At 35.1% G+C, this 24,295-nt stretch overlaps 1 protein-coding gene across 12 annotated transcripts in view; it reads left to right on the top strand.

The window, feature by feature from the left end:
• ZDHHC21 (zinc finger DHHC-type palmitoyltransferase 21) overlaps positions 1–24,295 on the top strand; it is a 65,452-nt gene that overhangs the window by 8,055 nt on the left and 33,102 nt on the right. For 4 of the 12 annotated variants that reach the window (XM_044756552.2, XM_070496035.1, XM_044756551.2 and 1 more), the window contains 5 exons: positions 540–697; positions 8,102–8,300; positions 9,772–9,870; positions 16,532–16,643; positions 19,718–19,856. In XM_044756552.2, the coding sequence (XP_044612487.1) occupies positions 8,147–8,300; positions 9,772–9,870; positions 16,532–16,643; positions 19,718–19,856 (504 nt within the window). In that variant the 5' untranslated portion in view covers positions 540–697; positions 8,102–8,146. Of the gene's footprint in view, positions 1–539; positions 698–3,404; positions 3,511–8,101; positions 8,301–9,771; positions 9,871–16,531; positions 16,644–19,717; positions 19,857–24,295 lie in introns of those variants that run through there. The other 8 variants (XM_070496038.1, XM_070496037.1, XM_070496041.1 and 5 more) reach the window with 4 other exon arrangements.

Below are 24,295 nucleotides of genomic sequence, written 5' to 3'. Positions count from 1 at the left end.
TGTTGATTGAATTGATGAAATGATGAATCAGTATATTTTATCTAGAACTCCTTACAATGTTACTGTTTAAGCTTGAACTGGGAAACTAACTTATGATTGATTCTCTTAATAGTTTCATTACAGGAGGATAACATTTTTCCTTAAAACACTTTAAACTAGAGCTTGCTTCTATTTTAAATTCTTTATTTTGTATTTATCAATTATGAATAGATTCTAGCCTCACATCTTGATAGACATTACATTGCATTTTGTCACAGCAGTGACCTCAGAATCTATTGTCGTTTTATGATTTGTGGTCAGGAAGTTGATGAAGCCCAAATGGTGGACACATAAGCTAATTTGATTTTATGGGAACTGGGTGGCTTCAAAAGAGAGAAGAACTTTCATGTATTATGGTAGTCAAATGCAGATTTCCGGGGGAATGGGGTGGGGTATGAAAGCACAGAATCAGGTGGAGTTGAAGCATCTTATTTCTGAATTTAAACTTTTGTAATTGACGTTTTCACAGAATATTTAGCTGCTTTTTATCTTTGTGACAGATCATTATTTGTTAAACCATTAATAGAGTCTCATGGAGAACTGTTATTGAGAAGAGATCCATTTGTTGGGATGTAATTAAAAAAACAATGACTCAAGATAAAACCTCTAAATGCAAGTACCAGAAAGATTACAGCACATCTCAGTGAATTTGCTAGTGGTAAGTCTGCATTTAATTTTACATGGAAATATGTTTCTGAATTGTGTGACATAGTATCCTTAAAGTCTTATGTTTAGATGCATTTAACAATTGTTCATTTGTTAAATAATTGTAGTTACTTTATTTTCTAAGTTTTTTGTATTAAATTTTAAGTAAACATTTCCTTAAGGCTTTTCCATAGAGAAAAATAATCTGTAAGTAACATGAGTTTCAGAGACTTCTTTCTGAATTACAAATATTATATGGCTTTACAGCTGATGTTTCTGCACTGCATTTAAAAAAAATTAATTTTAAGAACATTTAATATAGGGATAATACATAATGATAAGGAGAGGCTTATATTAAACATTTTGTTTGTAAGGTGGTTGTGTCTGATCAGACCGCCCAGGCTATCTTTATTTTTCAGTTGGCTGAAAAGAATTTAGAAGTACCTATGTTTATTAATAAACTTAAAAGAACACATAAATACATACATAAAATGTGAAAACCTTTCTTCTCACTACTCTTTCCTCCCTCAGCCCGGTGAGAGCCACTGTTAACAGTTTGGTAGGAGTGTTTTCTTCCACACTTTTTTTCTTATACCTATACAGAAATTACTTATATGTATATTTCTTTCTAACAGAAAAAGAATCAAGTTATATGAACTTTCCTGTAACTTGCTTTCCCCACCAATATTTAGTTATGGAAAATTCTAGACAGAAGAGTTGAAAGGATTTTAGAGTGTAACACCTAGATTCTACAGCTGAGATTCTACTGAACTTCATCACCTGCTCATCCGTCTCTCTGTCCGTCCATCAATCCACTTTATCTTTTTTGGATCCATTTCAAAGTAAATTGCAGACATCGGTACAAGCAGTACAGTTCCTCCCACCTCTCCCCAGTACTTCAACGTACATATCATTAAATAGGGTTCACTATTGGTTTACAGGGCTTTTTAAAGGTTAATTTACATATAATGAAATGCGCCAATCTTAAGTATATGTTTGCCAAGTTTTGACAAATTCATAATCTCTGTATCTCAAACTCCAGATAGAGATCTTTATTAGCACCCTAGAAAGTTCCCTTATGCCGTTTCCTAGTCTGTCTTTATCCTCCCCTATGGGAAACCAGTGTTAAGATTTTTTACCCCCACTGTAGACTTTGCCTATGTATTTTCCTTTTTTCACTCATCATTATATGTAGGTAGTCACTTGCAGATCTGGATCTACCTCTTTTTTTCCCTTCTTTTTCTTTCATTTAAGTTGCAGTAGTTTGGAATAGTCCCCGCTATGGATGAGTTATAATTTGATCATTGCCCTCCCCCTCCGTGGACATTTAGGTTGTGCCATATTTCTGTGATTACAAGAATTGCTGTATAGAACATCCTTGTGTGTATATATGCCTGTACATGCTGATGAGTAGTTTTGTAGGTATTTCTAGAAATAAAACTGCTGGGTCAAAGAGTTTGACGTTTTGATAGATATTGCCAAATTGACCTTCAGAGATGATGGTGTCAGTTTCATGCATACCAGTAATGTAGGAGAGTGTCCTTTTCCCTGTGCCCTCTCCACAGTGGGTATCATCTTTCTAAAATTTTGTCAATACAAAGGATGAAAAATATACCTAGTTATTTCACATTTTCCTAATAATTAGCCCTTGGATTTTTTTTCTTTTGTGACTTGACTCCCTATGTATTGACTTTATGTGCCTCTTATCAGTCATATATTACATTATTTTTCCCAGGGTTGCTTTGTCTTTTAACTTTGTTTTTGGTATGTTTTGGGCTTCAGAAATTGTAATCTTTGTGTGGTCAGACTTGGCTTATGGGTCTCGTTTGTGAAGCCCTTCCTCATTCCAAGATTCTAAAACCACTTGCTATTTTCTTCTACTAGTTTTGCTTTTTGTTTGAAACTTAGAAGAGAAAGAGAAATCACTGTGAACTGAGGTGCCAGGAAAAACTTTACATGGAGAGTGAGATTCAAATTGACCTTGAAGTATGAGTGGAATTTAAATAGAGTAAGCAAAATGGTAGGGACGTGTCAGACAGACAGGAGGAATGGGAGGGGCATGTATTTTTCATATTCATGGGACTGTAGTAAGACCCCTGGCTGAGGTGGAGCGTCATGAAAAACTGTAAGTTTAGAGATACGTGTTTGGCTAGATATCTTGCTAATTATTGTGGCCAACTTTTATCCTTTTCTAAAACCTGCACTCTGATGTTACAGTTCTGTCTCACTTTTTCATAGTGACTTGAGTATTCTTCCGGAGGAAAATATATTGTGAAATTTAGTTGCCTGAAAGGGTGAAAAAGGAGAGATGATTTCCTACCAGAATAGTTTGATCATTGTAAATATTTACAGAGTCTAGTTTATTAGAGTTGAGTTATAATTTCCTTTTGAAAAAGTCTGGGCTGTAGTAATTTACATCATTCATGAAGTTAGTCACAGCGCTCAAGCGTGGTTACCAAATAGCAGTCTTCAACAATGTTGAAGTACTAGTATGTCCACTAGTTGCATCAAAGTCTGAGTCATGAGCTCCTCATTTAATATATGAATTAGTATGTTGGAATCTCCAGCCAATGAAAGTATTTACAAATGCCACCCTTAAGACTGAGCAGCAGCATTGCGTTCAGTTGAGTTGCCTCTCAGGGTGTGTAATAGTTTCTGTTCGGCCGTGAGCCACGCCTGGTGGATATGAACTGAGCGGAGCAGTCCTGCAGCTCCACCACTTACCTGTTTTGGGTTGTCATCTGATTTCGAGCTCTTGGAAGACAACTGTTTTCTTTTCTACGATCCAAGTGTAAGGAGTATATGGCAGTAATTTTCCCTAATCAGGTATTTTTGTAAAAATATTCAACACCTTGTTTGCTCACTGTTTTATTTTTCCATCCTTGGCTCGCTTTTCCTTGGGGATGCTTGTTCTTTGAGAGCTTGTTGCTGCGTGTGTCTACATCCAGGAAAAACAGACACGTTTTAACCACCATCTAGTGGTTTCCTGTTGTGAGGAATCTCTTCTAGTGATAAGAAAAATTTGTTACTCTCTGATAGAAGAGAGTAAAAATAGAGTTCAAAAATGAGTATTTGATAACTTTGCTACTTGTTTTTCTGTCTTGTATGCTTCTGTTTCTAGTATTAATAACTTTAGAAATAAGTAATGAAATTACTCCTTCTTGTATATAATTACTGAAATTCATAGTCTGTTTTTTAGTCCTGAATGGAACTGAAACATTAAAAGAAAGAAGGTACATGAAGCTAATAATGTTGACCATGTTGAGAGACAGAGCTTTCTGTCATTTCCTTCAGCACTTGATGGTTGGCAAGACTGTAAAATTAAACATTCTTTTTAATGTCTCTCCTTTTTGCTATGTTGACAGCTTATCATTTATATTTTAGCTCCTTTAGTTTTTAAAATAATGATATCTAGCAAGTTATATAGCATACTTTATCCTCTGTGACTTTCCTCACTTTAATGATACTGATAGGTCTTTTAATTTCCTAGTTAAAAGGTAATAAAGTTCAACATGCACGTTTGTGAAGGCCTAGGCACTATTCCTGTTTTAGGATTCATACATAGGTACTAACTTGCACCATATCTGATTTAAACAGTTGGGTGGCGTTGCGTTTGAGTTCTTGTCTTTTTTTCTTCTGCCCCAATATTTGCAGTTTCTAGGGATGATAGGATAGAGCTGTTCCTTTAAAGTTAGATAATCCTTAATGCTGTTTTTTTTGTTTTTGTAGCTTTGTAGCTTTATAGGACATTGGCAAGGCCTCTAAGGGATGGTACCCTGAGGCTCTTCAACCGATGATAAATTCTTCTTAGAATGAAGTAGTCTTGGATGTAAGCTGAAAGACTGGGAGTCATCCTTGACCCTTTCCTCCATGACTCCCTAATATGCAATCAATTACTAAAACTTACTGGTTTGATTCTAACTGTGTCTTCAACTGATCTCTTCTCTAAAACTAATTTTGGCTTTTGTCTTCTCTCAGCGTAACTGATCTCTGTCTTTAATTTTGTCCTCCACACCAGAGCTTCAATAATTTTTTAAAAGTAAAAATCTCGTTATGTTAACCTCCTGCTTCAGCAGCTTTCCAATGCGTGGGAATGAAGTCTTGGTGTTCCATCATGGCATCTTTATGCCTTTCATGATATGGCCCCTTATTTCTCACCACTCACTTTCCACTAAAAGCTTTATGATTTATGATGGAAGTTTGTGATACCTCCTACAATTTTTACTCTTGTATACCTCCTGGTCTTCCTTCTGTTTCCTTCCGTGTTGTTGTCACTTTTTTTGCTTGGATAACTTTTACTCATCTTTTAAGATTGGACTCAAGTTTCACTCCCAATAAGGAGTCTTGCCCTGATTTAACTAGTGCCGATCTTCTGTGCCTCTAGTAACATCATGTCCACATCTCTGGAACTTACCATATTATGTTAAACCCATTTTATGACTCTTCCCTATTAGACTGTTAGTTCCTTTAAGCAAGGACCATGTCTTATTCTTCATTGTATCTACAGTGTCTAGCAAGTGACCGATATATAGTGGAGGCTCAATGAATATTTGTTGAACTGAGTTCAACTCATTGCTGTGACATTGAAGTCTTAGTTGCTCCTGGATCAGTGGTTCTCAGATACCAGTCAGCTGTATCAGAGAGACTTTGTTGGTTTTTGAGCTTTACTCCATAAAGAATTATGATTCAATAGGTCTGGAATGGGTCCTGGGGAGAAGTATTTTTAAAAAGCTCCTCAGTTATTCTGGTTTGCTGACAAGTTTGAGAAACGTTGTCCTAGTTTATTTTTGTATTATTGCATTGTATTTTATATAAAAGGTGCCCCATAGACCTTATATAGTAATTTGTTGTTTAGGCTTTATAAGTTTTATCTACTAAAGTACAGATATATATATATATTTTTAAATTTTTATTGAGTTAATAAGTTACAATCTTGTGAAATTTCAGTTGTACATTATTGTTTTCAGTCATGTTGTAGTTGCACCCCTTCACCCTTTGTGCCCACCCCCCACCCTTCCCCTGGTAGCCACTAATCTGTTCTCTTTGTCTACATTTTTAAATTCCTAAAAATGAGTGGAGTCATACAGAGATTGTCCTTCTCTATCTGACTTGTTTCATTTAACATAATTCCCCCAAGGTCCATCCATGTTGTTGCAAATGGGACGATTTTGTTCTTTTTTTATGGCTGAGTAGTATTCCATTGTCTATATATATCACATCTTCTTTATCCAATCATCTGTTGATGGGCACTTAGGTTGCTTCCACTTCTTGGCTATTGTAAATAATGCTGCAAGGAACATTGGTGCATAGGACTTTTGGAATTGCTGACTTCAAGCTCTTTGGATAGATACCCAGTAGTGGGATAGTTGGGTCGTATGGTAGTTCTATTTTTAATTTTTTGAGCAGTCTCTGCACTGTTTTCCATAGTGGCTGCACCAGTTTGCATTCCCACCAGCAGTGTATGAGGGTTCCTTTTTCTCCACAACCTCTCTAACATTTGTTACTATTAGTTTTAGATATTTTTGTCATTCTAATGGGTGTAAGGTGATTCTTAGTGTAGTTTTGATTTGCATTTCCCTGATGATCAGCGATGATGAACATCTTTTCATGTGCCTGTTGGCCATCCGTATATCTTCTTTGGAGAAATGTCTGTTCATGTCTCCTGCCCATTTTTTGATCGGGTTGTTTGATTTTTTGTTGTTGAGTTGTGTGAGTTCTTTATATATTATGGATATTAAGCCTTTGTCGGATGTATGACTTGCAAATATTTTTTCCCAGTTAGTGGGTTGTTTTTTTGTTTCAGTCCTGTTTTCATTTGCCTTGAAGAATCTCTTTAGTCTGATGAAGTCCCATTTGTTTATTCTTTCTATTGTTTCCCTTCTCTGAGAAGACATGGTATCTGAAAAGATCCTTTTAATACTGATGTCAAAGAGTGTACTGCCTACATTTTCTTCTAGAAGCCTTATGGTTTCAGGTCTCACCTTTAGGTCTTTAATCCATTTTGAGTTTATTTTGGTGAGTGGTGAGAAAGAATGGTCAGTTTTCATTCTTTTACATGCGGCTTTCCAGTTTTCCCAGCACCATTTGTTGAAGAGACTTTCTTTTCTCCATTTTAGGCCCTCAGCTCCTTTGTTGAAGATAGGCTGTCCATAGATGTGTGGTTTTATTTCTGGGCTTTCAATTCTGTTCCATTGATCTGTGCACCTGTTTTTGTACCAGTACCATGCTGATTTGATTACTGTAGCTTTGTAGTATGTTTTGAAGTCAGGGATTGTGATGCCTCCAGTTTTGTTCTTTTTTCTCAGGATTGCTTCAGCAATTTGGGGTCTTTTGTTGCCTCCTATGAATTTTAGGATTCTTTGTTCTAATTCTGTAAAGAATGTCATTGGGGTTCTGATTAAGATAGCGTTGAATCTGTAGATTGTTTTAGGTAGAATGGACATCTTAACTATGTTTATTCTTCCAATCCATGTGCATGGGATGTCTTTCCATCTCTTTATGTTGTCATCCATTTCTTTCAGAAAAGCCTTGTAATTTTCATTGTATAGGTCTTTCACTTCCTTAGTTAAATTCACCCTGAGGTATTTTGTTCTTTTTGTAGCAATTGTGAATAAGTACAGATATATTTTAAGTCACTTTTTTGGTACCATATGTATCAAAGTATCTTTAAGTGTCTCTTTGGGATGTCTGTTAGCATTTTGTTAACACAACTGAAAAAGCCCCATTTCAACAGACATCTTCTTGAATTGATAGTAATAAGATTGGCTGAGCTTCATTCCATTACTTTAAATATTTTTGGCAATTTGTAATTTTCACTTTTTATTATAATTTTTCAAAATGATGTTTTAAGCATTTTATTGTGGTTTAAAATTAAACTAAATTGCACAAATCTTAAGTGTACAGCTCAGTGAATTTTTACATATGGATATACCCATAAAGCACCACCCAGGTCAAGATATAGAACATTTCTAGCCTCAAAGGTTCCCTCATGTTCCTTTCGAGTTAGTAAATACCTCTCACACCACAAGATGACCACTGTTTTGACTTGTATGACCATCAGTTAGTCTTATGATTAAAACTACTAAAAAATTTTGTACATATCTTTTGGTAGCTAGTGCACTCATTTCTCTTGGGTTTACACGTGGAATTGTTGAGTTAAGGGCAGACTGTGTTTAACTTCACAAGGTAATGCCGGTTTACACTCTATGATAGCAGTTGATAATGAAAATTGAAATTAAGTTATTTGAAGCTTATTGTGAAATTTGAATATCCTAAATCTTCTCTTTGTGTTCCAAAGTGTTTTATTTTGTCAAAAATATACAAAGAAAACTGTGTGATTTTATAGCTGCCAGTAGTTTTGTTTTAGTCAAATAATTTTTTCTATATAAGCAACTTTTTCTTTTTTTCCTCTCCTTAGGATCATCTCTCCTTGTGGGTTGGCACGCAGTTGTAGGACTGCAAAATGGGTCTCCGGATTCACTTTGTTGTTGACCCACATGGTTGGTGCTGCATGGGTTTGATTGTCTTTGTCTGGTTATACAATTTTTTTTTAATTCCCAAAATTGTCCTCTTTCCTCACTATGAAGAAGGACATATTCCAGGCATATTAATAATAAGTAAGTTTCTAGATCTTTATTTATTTCTTATATAATTAAAGATTTTTCTTACTGTGAATGTTTTTGGAGTATTAGTGCCACTAATATTATTAGTGTTAGTAATATTGTTATTTACTAAATTATGAAAGTTTTAAAAAAAGCATGACCTTTATGTATTTTTCGGGTTAGATAAATGTGATATCTCTGTATCTTACTCTGCAAAATACATAAAGGCCATTTTGTTTAAGGAAAAAACTGGTACAGTAGTGCTAATTTGTGTGTCTGTATATTTTTAATGTTTCTGTTATGTACTTATTGCAAATGTGGAAGGCGTTTTAAGAATGAAGATGGTATACGTTACTGAGAAATGAGAATTTCATGATACAAAAATTATTGCTTATGATGTTGATTATGATAATACCTTGAACTTCTGGATAATTATTTTCTGCCAAAGTTCATTGGTGATGGCTTGCTTATGATTAAAAGAATCAGATTGAGGGGCCAGCCCCATGACCAAGTGGTTAAGTTCACGGGCTCTACTTCGGCAGCCCAGGGTTTCGGCAGCTTGGATCTTGGGCGATGCAAGGACCTAGCACTGCTCATCAGGCCATGCTGAGGTGGCGTCCCACATGCCACAACTAGAAGGACCCACAACTCAAATATACAACTGTGTGCTGGGGGGCTTTGGGGAGAAGAAGGAAAGATAAAATCTTAAAAAAAAAATAAGATTGAAATGATATATTTTATATGTACCTGGCATTTACAGTTTCCATGTACATTATGTCATTCTGATCTCACAAGAGCTTTTGGAAATATAATCTCTGTTATACAAATGATAAAACTGACCAGAACCATGCAGTCAGTCCTGGAGTTAGCATGCGAACTGTTTCCTATTACAGGTGAAGCACGCCCCTAACAAAGTGTCTATTTCTTATTCCTTCAAAAGGTAGAATTATGGTGAATGAATCTCTTTTCCCTTACTGTTTTTTTCTAGTTATTCATCTTAAAACTCAAACATTTCTAGGTTCTTTATTTTCAAATTAAGTATCTTAAGATCTGTTGAAAGGAACAATTGAGCATCACTAACTCAAAGTAATTTTGAAGATAGCCAGGGTAGAGTTAATGAAAAAGTGTAATCGTAGAATAGGTTTAAAAGTGCTGCTTTGATTCTTTCAAATATAGTACATGTAGTAATTAAAAGAGAACCCATTCATTCACACCATTATTGATAGGGAATCTCTGTTAATAAAGAATCTGATTTAGGACAAGTTTATCATTTGTTATGCAAAACAATATTTAAAATTAGTACATTTAAGATGGTCCTCTTAGCAGTATTTTGATGAGTGAAATGAATTAATCATTTTTTAATTTTGTGTTTTGAAAATTATCCTGATGGCAATAATTAAGATAAACATTTAATCTTTAAATATGCTTGTTGATAAAATGTTTTGAAGGGTGAATGACTAATTTTATTCGTTTATTTGTTTCATAGTATTCTATGGCATTTCCATCTTTTGTCTGGTTGCCTTAGTGAGGGCCTCGATAGCAGATCCGGGCAGACTCCCTGAGAACCCGAAGATCCCGCACGGAGGTATGATCCTCTGCAGACTTGCGAGTTTTACTGTACTGGAATTATTGTCTTTATTAAGATATTTTATTGTCTTTAGTGTGTATTCGTTACATGTGTCATCTAACACCACTTTCAAATCTCTCCTGGAATGTTTCCTTTCCAGACTTCTCTACTTAAAATTGCAAATCCCAGCTGCCTCCTCACATCCCTCATTCCCTGGCTCTCCTTTTCAGTTCACTGTTTGTCTCTCCGTCCTCCCGCTCTAGATCAGTACAACCTCTGTGAGGGTGTAGGTTTTTGGTTTTGTTTTCTTCATTAGTTCAGTGCTGAACGAATTCATTTAGTGCTCAGAACAGTCTCTGTCACTTAGTGGATGCTGGGTAAATATTTGTTGAATGATATATAATTATCTGACAAATTATATTTTTATTTAATAAGGGAGTTGTTTTTGATGGTGCCACTTAGCTCATGATATTATACAGATAATCTCACTTGGAGTAGATGGTTGTAGTATTATGGTACTATTGCCTATATTTTTGCAAGTTCTAGCAATTCGGTGAAAAATTTGAAAGGCTTTTATTCTAGTGTTAATTGAAGATAATTTTTGATCTCCTTATGGCATAGTAACCATTCAAACCACAAAAATGAATCGACAATGTATTCCTTGTTTTATTACGTGTCAGATATAGTAAACCTCATTTACCTTCTTTTTTTTGATCATTTACTCTATAGGCTTTGCAAACTCTGTACTTTCTTCCAGTGAGAAATTTATTGTCTTTTTTGTACATTATAGAACCAGAATGCTTTTTTTTTTGAGGAAGATTAGCCCTGAGCTAACTGCTGCCAATCCTCCTCTTTTCACTGAGGAAGCCTGGCCCTGAGCTAACATCCATGCCCATCTTCCTCTACTTTATATGTGGGACACCTACCACAGCATGGCATGCCAAGCAGTGCCATGTCTGCACCTGGGATCCAAACTGGCGAACTCCGGACCGCCGAAGTGGAATGTGCATACTTAACTGCTGCGCCACCGGGCTGGCCCCCAGAACCAGAATGCTTTTTATAGTAATCCAGTGGTTTCCAGGCTTGCTGCACATTAGAATCACCTGGGGAGCTTTGAAAACTCTCAGTGTCCCCCAGATCACATCCCATATTAATTAAATTAGAATTTCTGGGGATGGGAGCCAGGTATCAGTATTTTTGAAAGATTCAGGGTGATTCCAGTGTGTAGCAAAGTTTGGGAATCAGTGTACTAATTCCTTCCAGAATTAGATTAAGTGGGAAGTCGCTCATAGAGCCTCTCTTGAGTTCCTGATTGTTGTTTTTTGAGACGCATCACTTAGGGGCTTACTTGGCCTTGCAAGTTTAATGATTAAATGGGAATGATATGACACTGATGTTCTGTGTAGCTGTAGAACTTTCTGAAAACTGTGTTAAATGTTTAGTTTTTAACTTATAGAGACAGTGTCACTGTCCCTGAGCAGTTATTGTGTGTGCACGTGCACATGCATTTGGGTGGGGAGTGGCACTTGGAATTTGTGTAGAATCCCTCTTCTCAACTAGCCTAAACCAAAGGTTCTGTAAAATATCGATAGTTGTGTTGTCTACTTCACCTCTAAAACCCAGTGTTCCCCGAAAAATCAAAGAAACAGGCTTGTCCTGGGGGCCATTTCTGATGAAGTCTTTAGTCTGCAGCGGTCAAACATTCAAATGCTGAAGTGTGTCAGATACTGCACATCCGTGAAAGGGACCAGGTAGGAACTGTTTCATATTGAAAATCTCATATCTTACCTAAAGGGAACAGCAGCTGCTCCGCTACAGTGAAATTGTCAGGCAGGCCTGATATTCTTAGATCTTACAACTTTTAAAGCAAAACCAGGGAATCTCAATTTTTATGAGGAATTTCATGATTTTAAAAAATATTGGCAACTAATGAAAAATTTTAAAAGCATTGTTTTTAAATGCATGCCAAATACATTATATCTTTGTGCCTAATTGAATCCATGTGAAACCACTGTGTTACCTTTAGCTTGTAGACTCTAGTGACGGAGGACACCATGGCATCTTCCTGGCTATTTGGATGTCTGCATTATATCTGATCTCAGTTGACATTTGGCCTATTTTTTCTTCACTGAGTCCAGAAGACTTCCCTTTTGCCCAAATGAAAGAAAATACCTTCATTTATTGTATTCTAAATGTTTCCAAAGTCTTTTGGTGTCTCGTATCATATGTTCCTCATGGTAGTTGTGTGAGGTAGGTAGACTAAGGAATCAGGAGCATAGATTGTGCTTTGTAGGTCACCCGCAGGTTGTTATGGAGCTGCTCTGAGGCCAAGATCCTTGTCTCCATCATCTTTTCACTGTGGATCTATATACGGATAAATAATTTTAGCTTTTTATTCACCTTTGCCTTGATTTTGGAAAATTAAAGTCATTGTGTGATTTTTGGTGCTGGATGCCTGATAATTTTGTAAATATGGTTTTAACTTAGTAAAAAAATACAAAATTTTACCAGTGAAAAATAAAATAGCATGACTAAAGAGTTGAGGCTATGGTAGTGACATTTATTCAGCATTGTTTTAAGGTTGAGCCGTGTTATATAATTGAATTTTTTAGAAAAGGAAACTTAAACCCTAATAGTTTTATGATTTTAACCATTTTTTATTGAATTACTCTGACATATTTTACGTGCCTTTCTGTTTTTTTAAACAGAATAAATTTAGTATCTATATAACCCACCAGATATGAGGCAATTTCAATGTAAGAGAATATTCCATTTTCCTACACAAAGATCCTAAGAATTTGATTTTATGAACTTTTGGGTATATGGATGAAATAGTCAAAAGGAATCATTAGATGTCTGTCAATATTATTCAGATTACTCAATTACTCAATGCATGTTTGAAATATAGGAATATTACTTTTTGTCACATTCAAATTTTATGAAATGATTTTAGTCATTCTCAACTTTTTTTAAGACAGTTTTATTGAACATAATTCACATGCCATATAATTCACCCATTTAAAGTGGACAGCTCAGTGGTTTTTATTATATTCACAGAGTTGAGCAGCCATCCCCACAATCAAGCTTAGAACATTTTCGTCATCAAGCCTTAACTTGCATGTTTGACTTCAGTGTTGTCATCACTAGAGCCGCTTTTTGATACACTGATGCAGAGCAAAATCTTCCAAGTTTTTTAAAAATAGAGTATGTGTTAGATTTGTCTGCTACTGTCCCTTGAGATTTTACCCTGAGCTGTAGGGATGCGTGTGCTGTTAGTACTTGGGGTCATGTACTCGCTCTTAGTTTGCTTTTGTCCCCCATTTTGTATTGCTTTTTAAAGGTGATCTCTAAGAGACTTGCTGACATTTATTTCCTACCTTGACAGCTGATTCGGGCAGGGAACCTTCATTAAGACCCAAACCTTGTATTGACTTTGGTAGTTTCAAGTTGTATTTTTCTCCCCAAAATATTACTTTGTGATTTGAAATACAGTAATTGAGGGGGGGCCCTAATATGCTAGTGAGTCTTTTAAAGGACTCAAATAGAAGGTGATTCCTTCCTGTCTGAGGGATAAACAAAACAAAACCTTGCTTTATGTTCGTTTATGCATGTACAGCATTAATGAGGATCCGTGTTAAACTGTATGATGCTGTTCCACTTTCCTTGAATAGCCTCAATCATTTATGGAGTTTGTCTTTTTTTCTTTGAGTTGTTTTATATTTTGATTTTTCTTTTTCTTTTTTAAAAAAGTGTCTGTTAGTTTTTAATTTTTCTATAGCTACCATAAATTAGCAATTGGATACTCTCTCCCATAGGCTTTTATTTTATGTTGGTCGATGGCTAGTACAAAAGTCTTGTAGGTAATCATCAGACATCAGATGTATCAGTCACCATGGTCCTATTTGGATATGAATAAACCCTGAAGAAGGAAAGAGAAAAGACTAGGAAATGGCTTATAGATCTGTAGAGTAGATTAAGATAGGTGGATTTTTTTCTTGCCATACAAGGCAAAAACATAAATGACACTTTAAATTTCTAGTCTTTTACAATAGTGTTTTCTTTGTTCTCTAAACATGTTAAGTGTGTGTCTGAAGATCTGAGTTTTCTTAGGTATTTCTCATTTTACATACTTGTATGGTATCTTAAATTTAGCCAGAGGAATGGCTCAAGCACTTTCTTTAAACGAATTTATGGTGCAGACCGTAGATCAGCAAACTCTTCTTTACTGTAAAGGGCCAGATGGTAAATATTTTCAGCTTTATCGATCATGTGGTCTCTGTCATAACTCCTCAGCTCTGCCATTGTAGCACAAAAGCGGCCATAGACAATGCATAAATGAACGGGCATAGCTGTGTTCAAATAAAACTTTATTTATGGACATTGTGTTCAAATAAAACTTTATTTATGGACACTGAAATTTGAATTTCATGATTTTAACACACCATAAATTATTATTATTGCTATTGTTTTCAATCATTTAAAATTGTAGGGGCCAGCCCTGTTGTGGAGTAGTTAAGTTCATGCACTCTGCTCCGGCGTTTCACCGGTTCGGATGCTGGGTGCGGACATGGCACCACTGTCAGGGCATCCCACACAGCACAACCAGAGGTGCTAACAACTAGAATATACAACTAAGTACCAGAGGGCTTTAGGGAGAAGAAGGAAAAAGGAAAAAAAAAAGACTGGCAACAGATGTTAGCTCAGGTGCCAATCTTTAAAAAAAACCCCAAAATTAAAATAAAATAGCATTGTAAAATCCATTCTTAGCTCATGGGTCTGGGTCACACAGAAACGGGTGGTGGCCTGGATTTGCCTGTGGACTGTGGTTCGCCAACCTCTGGTCTAGACTACGGAGTTACAGGCTTTCTCTGACGATAGCCAAATGCTCTCTTCTTTTCTGAGGCTACAACATTTTAAGTATGAAATAAAGTATTTTATTCTTTAGAATATTACATGCTAAAATTGCCAGTAAGGAATATGCCATATTTATGTTATAAGGGACTGGTTTAAGAAAATAAGTTATGTTGTCTTATAATGAAAATTAACTCATTGATGAGAATCTCCTTTCTGACTATATTCCTTGTAATAGATGAGTTGGGAGTTTTAACATTGGGATCTTTAGGAGAATCTAGTTAAGTGGGGAAAAAAGTGATATGCTTGTGACATTGTGTTATGCTATATATGAAATGAGTTTCCATTTCACTTGCACTTAAATAACACTGGTTTAACTGTATCTAAATTAAGCTTTAATATTGTTGCTCTCTCATATGATATGTTTTCATTAAAATAAGATCTGTAAGTACGAAATGAAAGAGGATTTTATTTTAAAATGAGATTTTAAATGTAAAAGATAATTTCTCAACTTTCACATTATTAGAGCAAACAATTACTTTGATAGAGGTTTTTATTCCTACTTTACTGATTGATTCAGAGACGTCTATAGCAGAATGTTTTTTAATACCTTATTATATAAAATTCCAGTATATTGATTTTACTCCTGGCCATTAAACTAAAATAATGGAACTAAAATAGAATATCTTTTTGGAAAATTGTACACTACCTTCTGTTATCTTCTTTACTTATGTTTAGGATCTTTCGTTTTTTAAAATTTTAAACTTTTCATACTTTAGCAAGCATTTAGTGACCACCTACTGTGTGCCAGGGTCACACTTTGCATGTACTAATATTCACTCTGAATATGGGAGTTAGGTTACTATGCCCATACTTTTAATGAGCGTAGGATATAGTTTAAACGTAAGTGATGGGAGGTTTAAGAATTTTGTAAAAGTAAAATTCCATTTCAACAAATATTAAAAAGATACATTCTGTATAATAAAGCAGTTGTCTTGATAGGTGACTCTCCTATATAATTTTTATGGACCTCATTAGAACAATTTATAATGAAAACAAATGACTTTTCTCTTTATTTCTGTAAACCATGTTTTTGGCACAAAACTTAATTGTGTGCTCTTTCACTGCAGGCTAGAGGAGATTGCTGCTTGGTTGGTAGGGCAGAGTTTTGTAAAGAACTCTTTTATTTCCATTAAATAGTGATTTTCTTATAATCTTTTTTACTTCTAAAGCTATTCTGATACCTCCTAAACGTATCTGAAATTCTTTTCCAGCTCTCTCCCATAAACATCCCCAAATGAATCCATTGATGCTAAAAATATGAAATGGTTTGGTGGGGGATGCCATCTCTGTTTTTCTAATGAGTTTGTAGGATTGATTTTGACTTCTTAATCTATGAAACCAAGACTCAGTATTATTTCTTCTTTAGAAACTAGATAATAAAATTTCTAGAAATTAATTTGTCTAAATTTCTGCTTTAATATAATAACTTGGTTGTACTTTAGGGTTTTTGTCATTAAACTGTACTTATTTTACGTTATTATAGCAATATGTCCAAAACTCAAATACTTGTTTTCTGTCCCTTAGTTTGACTATTAATAGTTTCTTATTTTTATATTGTTTAAAATTAGGAACCTACAAAATATGACATGCATAGAATAGAGCAGCAGCCTTCATGGGAAACACATATACACTGGAGACTTGGAAGAAGAAAAATCTCTTAGATATATATGTCGAAAACTTCCTATAAAATCTTCTAAACAGTTATTGTGAAATTTCACCGTTACTCATTTGCCTTCGTTAAAGGGATTTTACTTTCCTTCTCTAGAAAGGGAGTTCTGGGAATTATGTAACAAGTGTAATTTGATGAGACCAAAGCGTTCCCATCACTGCAGCCGCTGCGGCCACTGTGTGAGGAGAATGGATCATCACTGTCCGTGGTAAGAAATGAATAATTCACTTTTAGAAAAAAAAGAGAGGAAAAAATAAATCTTAGTACATAGCAGATTTAAACCATAGTTATATTAAAGTTATACAGTTTAAAAAACTCACTTAATAAGGATACCTTTATTTGATCATATGGTTCTATCAGCTCCCAAAGTCATTTTTCCACAGGGTGAATCTTCCTCAGCAAAGAAAGAAAGAAAGAAAGAAATCCTAGCTTTTCTAACAAGGGGATATTGGAGCAGAAAACTAAGAATTAACATGCACCCAAATATACAAAATATGTAAGGTGATTGTATTAAAGGAGGCAATGTACGTAAAGCATTTGATACAGTATCTCACACATAGAAAGTACTTAAATACTAGCTGTTACTGTTTCTAACTGTAATAAACCATATACATCCCATTGTTTGTATTTTCCTTCCCATTTGTTTAACTAAAGAATAACACACTCCAGATACCCTGATACCTCATTGCTCCCCCTTGAAGCCTTTTCAGTATTATGTTTTGGATATAGGTATTAACATTACATGCCTGCCGAATGTGTGTAAGTGGTAGTTAACTGATTCTGCCAAACTGCCAACACTTTTGGTCAATAGGGGGCTCTCTTGTACTATTTAAAGAAAATGTTCAGTTGAGAAATAGAATTTTTGAAAACAAATGCTGTGAGAATTCTGCATTGTATCTCATTTCAAAGCTGTCACAAAAATCTGTGAACAAGATATTGTATTTAATCCTGTTTTCCTAGCATGAGTTCTCTGTATAAATATTTAAACTGGTATAATGTAGCACTTTATAAATATATCTATATACGTTTGTATTTATGTTTGTACACACATGCATGCATATATAGAAAGTGAACTACATAGCTGGCTTCTTAAATTTATCATCGCATTTATCTAAAGTTGACTCAAGGGTAGAGTTTTGCTTTGCCTAATAATGCAAATCAATTTAGAGTTTTACTTATTTTTGATAACTTATTTTGATAGCACAAGTTATTATTAGCCAAGCTTTTAGTGGAAATTTAGTTTTTACTATAAACTTATTATTTAAATAGAAGGTAATTTCCTGAGATCAGGAAAAACTAAAAGCATTTTAGATAAAAGCACTTTGTTACCATATAAAAAGCTTAAAATCATCTAATTCCATCAGCAGAATATAGTTGGTGTTTAAAATATGTGCCTTGAATTTAAACAGATTAATTCTCAAGTGATTTTTCTAAATCTCAATGAGCTGTTTACAATGGTAATAGATTTTAAAAAGTAGGTAAAACGGGTATTCAAATAAGTAGTCATCACACTGAAAAACTCAATTTTATGCTTTTTAGAGTAATGTTTCTGATTAACTAAAAATGTAATAATTGTCCATGATACTGTGGGATATTGGTACTTCCTTTTAAAAGAATGCAGTAGTTTTAAGTTAAAAAAACCTCCATCAGCTAGGAAATGCTTTGGTACATAGAGATTAGAGATATTATTTACTTATTTTTATGGAATAAAAACTAACTTGGTGACAAAATAAAGTACTATTTAACCTAAATTCTACGATTGGGATGAGTTCTCTGTTTCTAGGCCTGTTGCCTCCGCAGTTTAATAAACTTGTCAGAGTATGGGTGGGAAGGAGAGTGGCAGTAGAAAAAGTTGGAGGATAGGAAAGGGGGGTAGACCGTGGGCCTGGATAGGTTTGGGGATTCCCTGATAGAGCGTTGCTGAGACATTCAGAGTGAGGGAAATGTACAGTGTAAATTGGAAGCAAGGCGAAGTTTTGCTATTTTCAGAAACTGCATTCTCCTAACTGCCTAACAGCTTTAGATTTGGAGGCCTATTCTCAGATCACCTTAAGATTTTCTCTGTTGCTCGCTCTGCTCACTCTCTAAGTAGTTTAACTGTTACCAAAAAAACTCTTACATCTAGATTGAGTACCTTAGTGTTTTCTTAAAGGTCTCTGATTAAGAAGAATGCCATGATCATAGCAGTTATTTCTCAAATTTTGGGGGGACAGGAAGAATGGGACAAGGATAAGTCATCTTTGAAGCAACAGCTGTTGAAGAGTATTTCTCGAGTGCATACATAAGCGCGCTTCTCTGATAGGCCTGCTTGCCAATGACAAAACACAGGAAATTTTCTTGTTTACCAAGCGTAAGCTCTTGAGTCTAAGAAATTCCTCTGCAGCATTTTTGGTTCGGTTCTATATCTGATTTTGAAAAACAGTTTAACAACTCACCTTTAAAAGAATTTAAGTTAGGAATAGAACCTATTATACCATTTTTTTCCCGAACAGTGGTAGTATAATGCTATATTAAAATGAAAACATTTGTACAGGGTAATTTATAGTTTTGAACTAGGGTTTTCTGCTGGAATTGTAAAATATTTTGAAAATTTGGATACAATAAATACATTTGGAACCATAAAATGTTCAGCTTGCATTAGCCTTGAAAATGTTGGGATTATAACATTAATCCTTTTTTCCTAGTTATGATTCACGTTGTGTTAGTGGAAGTGTAGCTATAAGAGTTTATAAATAGTTTTGGGTATGTGTTTACTTTCAGCAACCAAGGATAGATTTTAAAAGTAATACAAATCGTAGAGACTTAGCAGCCATGTTAGAGTGGCAGGTTTAGGTTATTTCACTTCACATCGTTCAAATGGCTCTCTGCAGCTAGAACGCTGTAATGGAAGGGCGAACGTAGAAGAGGGTTCTCCTTCTCTTGGCCACTGTGTCTTCTAACTGTGCATCCTCTGGCAAGTGTCTCAACTCCTTTGTTCCTGTTTCCATATCAATGAAACAAGGAGACTGCCATCTGCTCTTCCTGTCTCCCTGACTTGTGACTTGAAGGGGGATCATGTACACGCACTTATTTTGTGAAGTAGAAAGTGCTTTACAAATGTGAGGTGGCATGTTTATATCTTTTCCTATGTACCGTTTGCTTTTAGGTTTGAGTGGCTTTAGTGTATCTCCATGACGTTAAGCATGTATGAAGTCATTTGTGTTTATTTTTAGTTTTACCAATCCTGAAATTGTCTTATTAAAGTTTAAAATAATTGATTCTTTTTTCGTTTTTTTCCTTCAGGATTAACAATTGTGTTGGTGAAGATAATCATTGGCTTTTTCTGCAGTTGTGTTTCTACACTGAACTTCTTACTTGCTACGCACTGATGTTCTCTTTCTGCCACTATTACTACTTTCTTCCACTAAAAAAGCGTAACTTGGTAAGAAATGTTTATGTCCACTAATCGCAGAGCAGCTGTAGCATTCGCTTGTTAAAATGTGGCTCCTTTAAGTGCGGAAGATTGAAAACAAAAACAACAAAAATAAACCCCCAAGTTGGTGAATTTTGAAATATCTTGGGATTGAGAAAGTAGACCCTAATCTGACATTCCCTTTTAACCAAATTCATTTATAATTATTTGTTACTGTTGAGTGACTTTCTTTGAAAAGCAACATATTAGGTCTTCCAATATATTTGTTTTGGTTTAAAAGTATCTACAATAATCAAAACAAAATCAAACATGTTAACTGTTTGTTTCTTTTCAGGAATGAAAATACACTTTAATTTTATAAAAGTTCTCAAAGGAACATTAAATTCTTGTGAAAAAGAACTTGTTTGTCCCTGACTTTTAACAGTAATAAGAAAATTTGCAAGATGCTTTAAAAAGTTGTTATATATACCATTTGAAGCAGTGATTTTCCCATTTTGTAGAGAAACTGCAGTGGATGTTAATAAGAATTGCCCAAAATGGTGGTGGTAGTAGTGATGATGGTAATAGCAGCAATTAGGAGTTTTTTCTGTTTGTTTGTTTTGAGGAAGATTAGCCCTGAACTAACATCTACTTCCAATCCTTCTCCTTTTGCTGAGTAAGACTGGCCCTGAGCTAACATCCATGCCCATCTTCCTCTACTTTATATGTGGGACGCCTACCACAGCATGGCTTTTGCCAAGCTGTGCCATGTCCGCATCTGAGATCCAAACCAGTGAACCCTGGGCCGCTGAAGGGGAATGTGCACACTTAACCACTGTGCCACCGGGCCAGCCCCACAGCAACTAGGAGTTTTGAGCTCTTGACTATATATCAACACTATGCTGTGGGCATGTCATTTTACTTCTCACTTTAATGCTCACAACAACCACATGAAGTGGATCCGATTCTTGTCCCCATTTTTATAGTTGAGGAAACAGACTAATAGAGGTTAAATAAATTGTGAAAGCACAAAGTTAGGAAGTGAGTATTCAACTGGCTTTAATAGAAGGGCTGGGATTTGAACCTGATCCTGTGTTTTCTGGATCTTCTCTTGTGTGTTTTGTGTATGGAGCTGGATCTTGTGTGTTATTTGGACTTGAATGGTTTTAAAAATACCCTGTGTGTGTGTTCATGTGTGTATGTGTGTGTGAGACAGAGAAAGAGAGCAACGCACAAGTGTGCAAACATGCATGTGAAAAAGCAAGGTAGGGAAGGAGAGATGAAGAAAGAATAGAATCCCTGATGGAGAAGGGGAATTTTTCTTTCCTATTTATATCATGTTGTAGTGTTTAAATCTTTTATATTAAAAATCATAAGTTTCTTGGTATATACAATTCAATTTTGGAAGAAGGGAGTGAGTGTGAGAAGGCCTTTAAGTTCTATCTATTCCCATCTTTTTTGTACACATGATCATTTTGTATAATTAAAAGAGGATATTTGCTGTTGTAGCTTCACTACATATATTAGTGGGGTAGTGATTATGCATGTAGTGATTATGCTTATTAGATATAAATTTTAATCAGATACTAATTTGAGGCAATTAAAATTAAATAAAGATTAATTTTGGATATAATTTATATTATAGTTAGAATATGTAAAAGGTTGTACATATTTACCTAAGAGTAACCAGTTTCAAATAATTGAGCTAATACCAAAAGCATTAAAATAAAATTGCCTGGTAAGATTAAGGTCATAATTTTTTAAAAAGTGGGAGAGAGAGAAAATTTAGTGGTGGTAACGAAAAGCCAATAGAGGTTCTCTGGGAGGGACTGGCTTGTTATCGTGGAGGAATTGGCAGACTTTGGGCCTTGGGTTAAACTTGACCCTCCCCCTGTTTTTGTTAACGAAGGTTTACTGAAGCCCAGCTACTCTCGTTTGTTTATATATTGTCTACAGTTGCTTTTGCGCCACAACAGTAGAGTTGAGTAATGGTGACAGAGACATATGGCCTGGAAAGCCTGAAATATGAACTCTCTGCCTTTTTATATTGAATTTGTCAACCCTTGGTGGTGGAATCATCTTGGCTTTGTAGACAGACACGCCTAGGATCAAAGTCTGGCTTTTCTTACTATGTGTGTAACCTTTAACACATTATTTAACCTCTCTGAATTGCAGAGTCCTCTTCTGAAAAATATGAATAAGAATGAGATTAATTGAGATTACACATGTAAAGGTACCTGGTATATAATAGACATTCAATTTATATTACATTTGATTTTAGTTAAAGCTCTTAAAGGAGGGAACAAATGTTCTTTGGCCTATTAATTTTTATGAAAATTTCATAGACTTTTAACAGTATTATTAGGAGGTTGATGACATACTAATGAAATTCCAATACTCAAGTAAGAATATAATGGGGGCTGGCCCAGTAGCCAAGTGGTTAAAGTTCCACATGCTCCTTTGGCAGCCTGTGTTGGTGGGTCCGGATCTTGGGTGCAGACCTACACCTCTGGTCAAGCTATCCTATGGTAGTGACCCACATACAAAATAGAGGAAAATTGGCACAGATGTTAGCTCAGGGCTAATCTTCTGCAGCAAAAAAAAAAGAATATAATGGTATTATTTAACTGAAGGATAGAGACATTTGAAATTACAAACTAATTTCCCTTTCCAAATGAAAGATAGAAACTGGAAAAATTACTACCAATTAGAGAAGCAATCACTTTTTTTTAAAATGGAAAAACTGATTATTAGATAATATTTGAATACTTAGAAATATATATACACACATATATTTACATGCTTACAGAATGTTGACAAAAGACTAGCAGCATAGTCAAAGTTTATTAAGAGATTAAAAATCTAGGAAGAAAATATGAAAAAATGAGTACAACTTTTGGGTTTTGAAAATTCAAACTGAGTTTTCCTTAGAGTAATCAATTATAGAAGCAATGATTTTTTAAAAATCATAATAATATGTTAGTTAATAGGATTGCCAAATGAAAATCAAATAATTAGCGAGATCATAGCTGGTTGTAGTAGCATTGTGTTGGTAATAAGCAGTAAATTATAAACAGTCCTAGTGACCTGGCAGGGTTGTTTTATCCAGTAGTGCTGAGCAGGAATTGTTGTCTTAGACCGAGTCTTGTAGCATCTTTGTTGTGTTAAGTAGGCTGCTGTTATAATTACCTTCATGTTAGAGATAATGAAATTGAAATCCAAAGAGGTTATGTTATATTTCCAAGATCATTTAACATCCTATTGAGGAATCTAGTACATTTTAACCTTGTTTGAGATATATTCTCTGAATGAATGAAGTGATTCATATATTGTCAAGTTATGTACAGAGAGAGAAGAACTTTGCCGTAATGTTGTGCAACATAAGGAAAGACAATTTTGATTAACTTAAATTCATAAAAATAGAATGTTTATTATTGGTTTTTCTAGCCTACTTAAGGCTTTTCTTTTTTTAATCTTCTTTTAATTATTTTCCCAGAGATGAAAATATTCTTTTGATTTTTGAAATTTAATATAAATTAGTACTTTGACCATTGCCTGGATAATGAATACAGTGGCCTTAGAACGGCCTTCATCATCGTTTTTGGTATTGTGAGGTTTAAAATAAATGTAGAACTAAAACACATGACAATAAGACGCTATTGTTGTTGTTTATTTATTATATGTTATGATGCGTATCCATATGAAGTCAGGCTTCATGTGGAGTTATCCACGTACTGCTACTTTTCCTAGTCCTTCATGTCTTCATAAATTTCTCAGTTTCTTTCTGGAAGGATTTTTTTCTGCCTTTTGGTGCAAGTCTACTGGAACAAATTCTCCCAGTTTTGGTTCGCCTGAAAATGTCCTGTTAGTTTGCAACCCCAGGAGCTTCCCAGGTGTAATCTGAAACTGAGCCCCATACACGGAGGGAAGGGAGAGACTGAAGAAAGAGGCAGACCACTTCAGATCGGCAGGTGGCAGGTTAGTAAGCAAGGGAGCTTGTATACGAGGCTTGTCTTGGGTGGCCACAAGCTGAGTAGATCTCTGCACCCACCTGCCAAATCTTAAAAGTCTGTATAGAGAGGCCTTAGCTGTATAGATGGTCTCAACAACACCTTACTCTCTCAAGGCTGTGCCCTTGAAACAGCCCCTAGTGTAGGCAGAGCGTATGTTCCAAGGACAGGGGAGGGGGTTAGAAGCCTCCGATTGCCTGAGTTCAGCTCGAGGGTAAACCAACGGCCGTGTCCTCTCGATTGATTACCTCTTCCAACAGTCTTTATTTCTCTTTCAATTTTGAAGGATTTGTTTGCTTGGCATAGAATCATAGGTTGGAGTTTCAATTTTTAGAAGGTGTTGTTCCATTGTTTTGTGGTTTCCATCAATTTGGTTGTAAAGTCAGTTATTAGTCTTATTGTTACTCCGTTGAAGTAAATGTATGTTTTCTCTGGCTGCTTTTATAATTTAGTTAGTTA

This window comes from Equus asinus, chromosome 23 (assembly GCF_041296235.1).
Source record: "Equus asinus isolate D_3611 breed Donkey chromosome 23, EquAss-T2T_v2, whole genome shotgun sequence".
NCBI lineage: Eukaryota > Metazoa > Chordata > Mammalia > Perissodactyla > Equidae > Equus > Equus asinus.
This window is presented reverse-complemented; position numbering and strand designations above follow the sequence as displayed.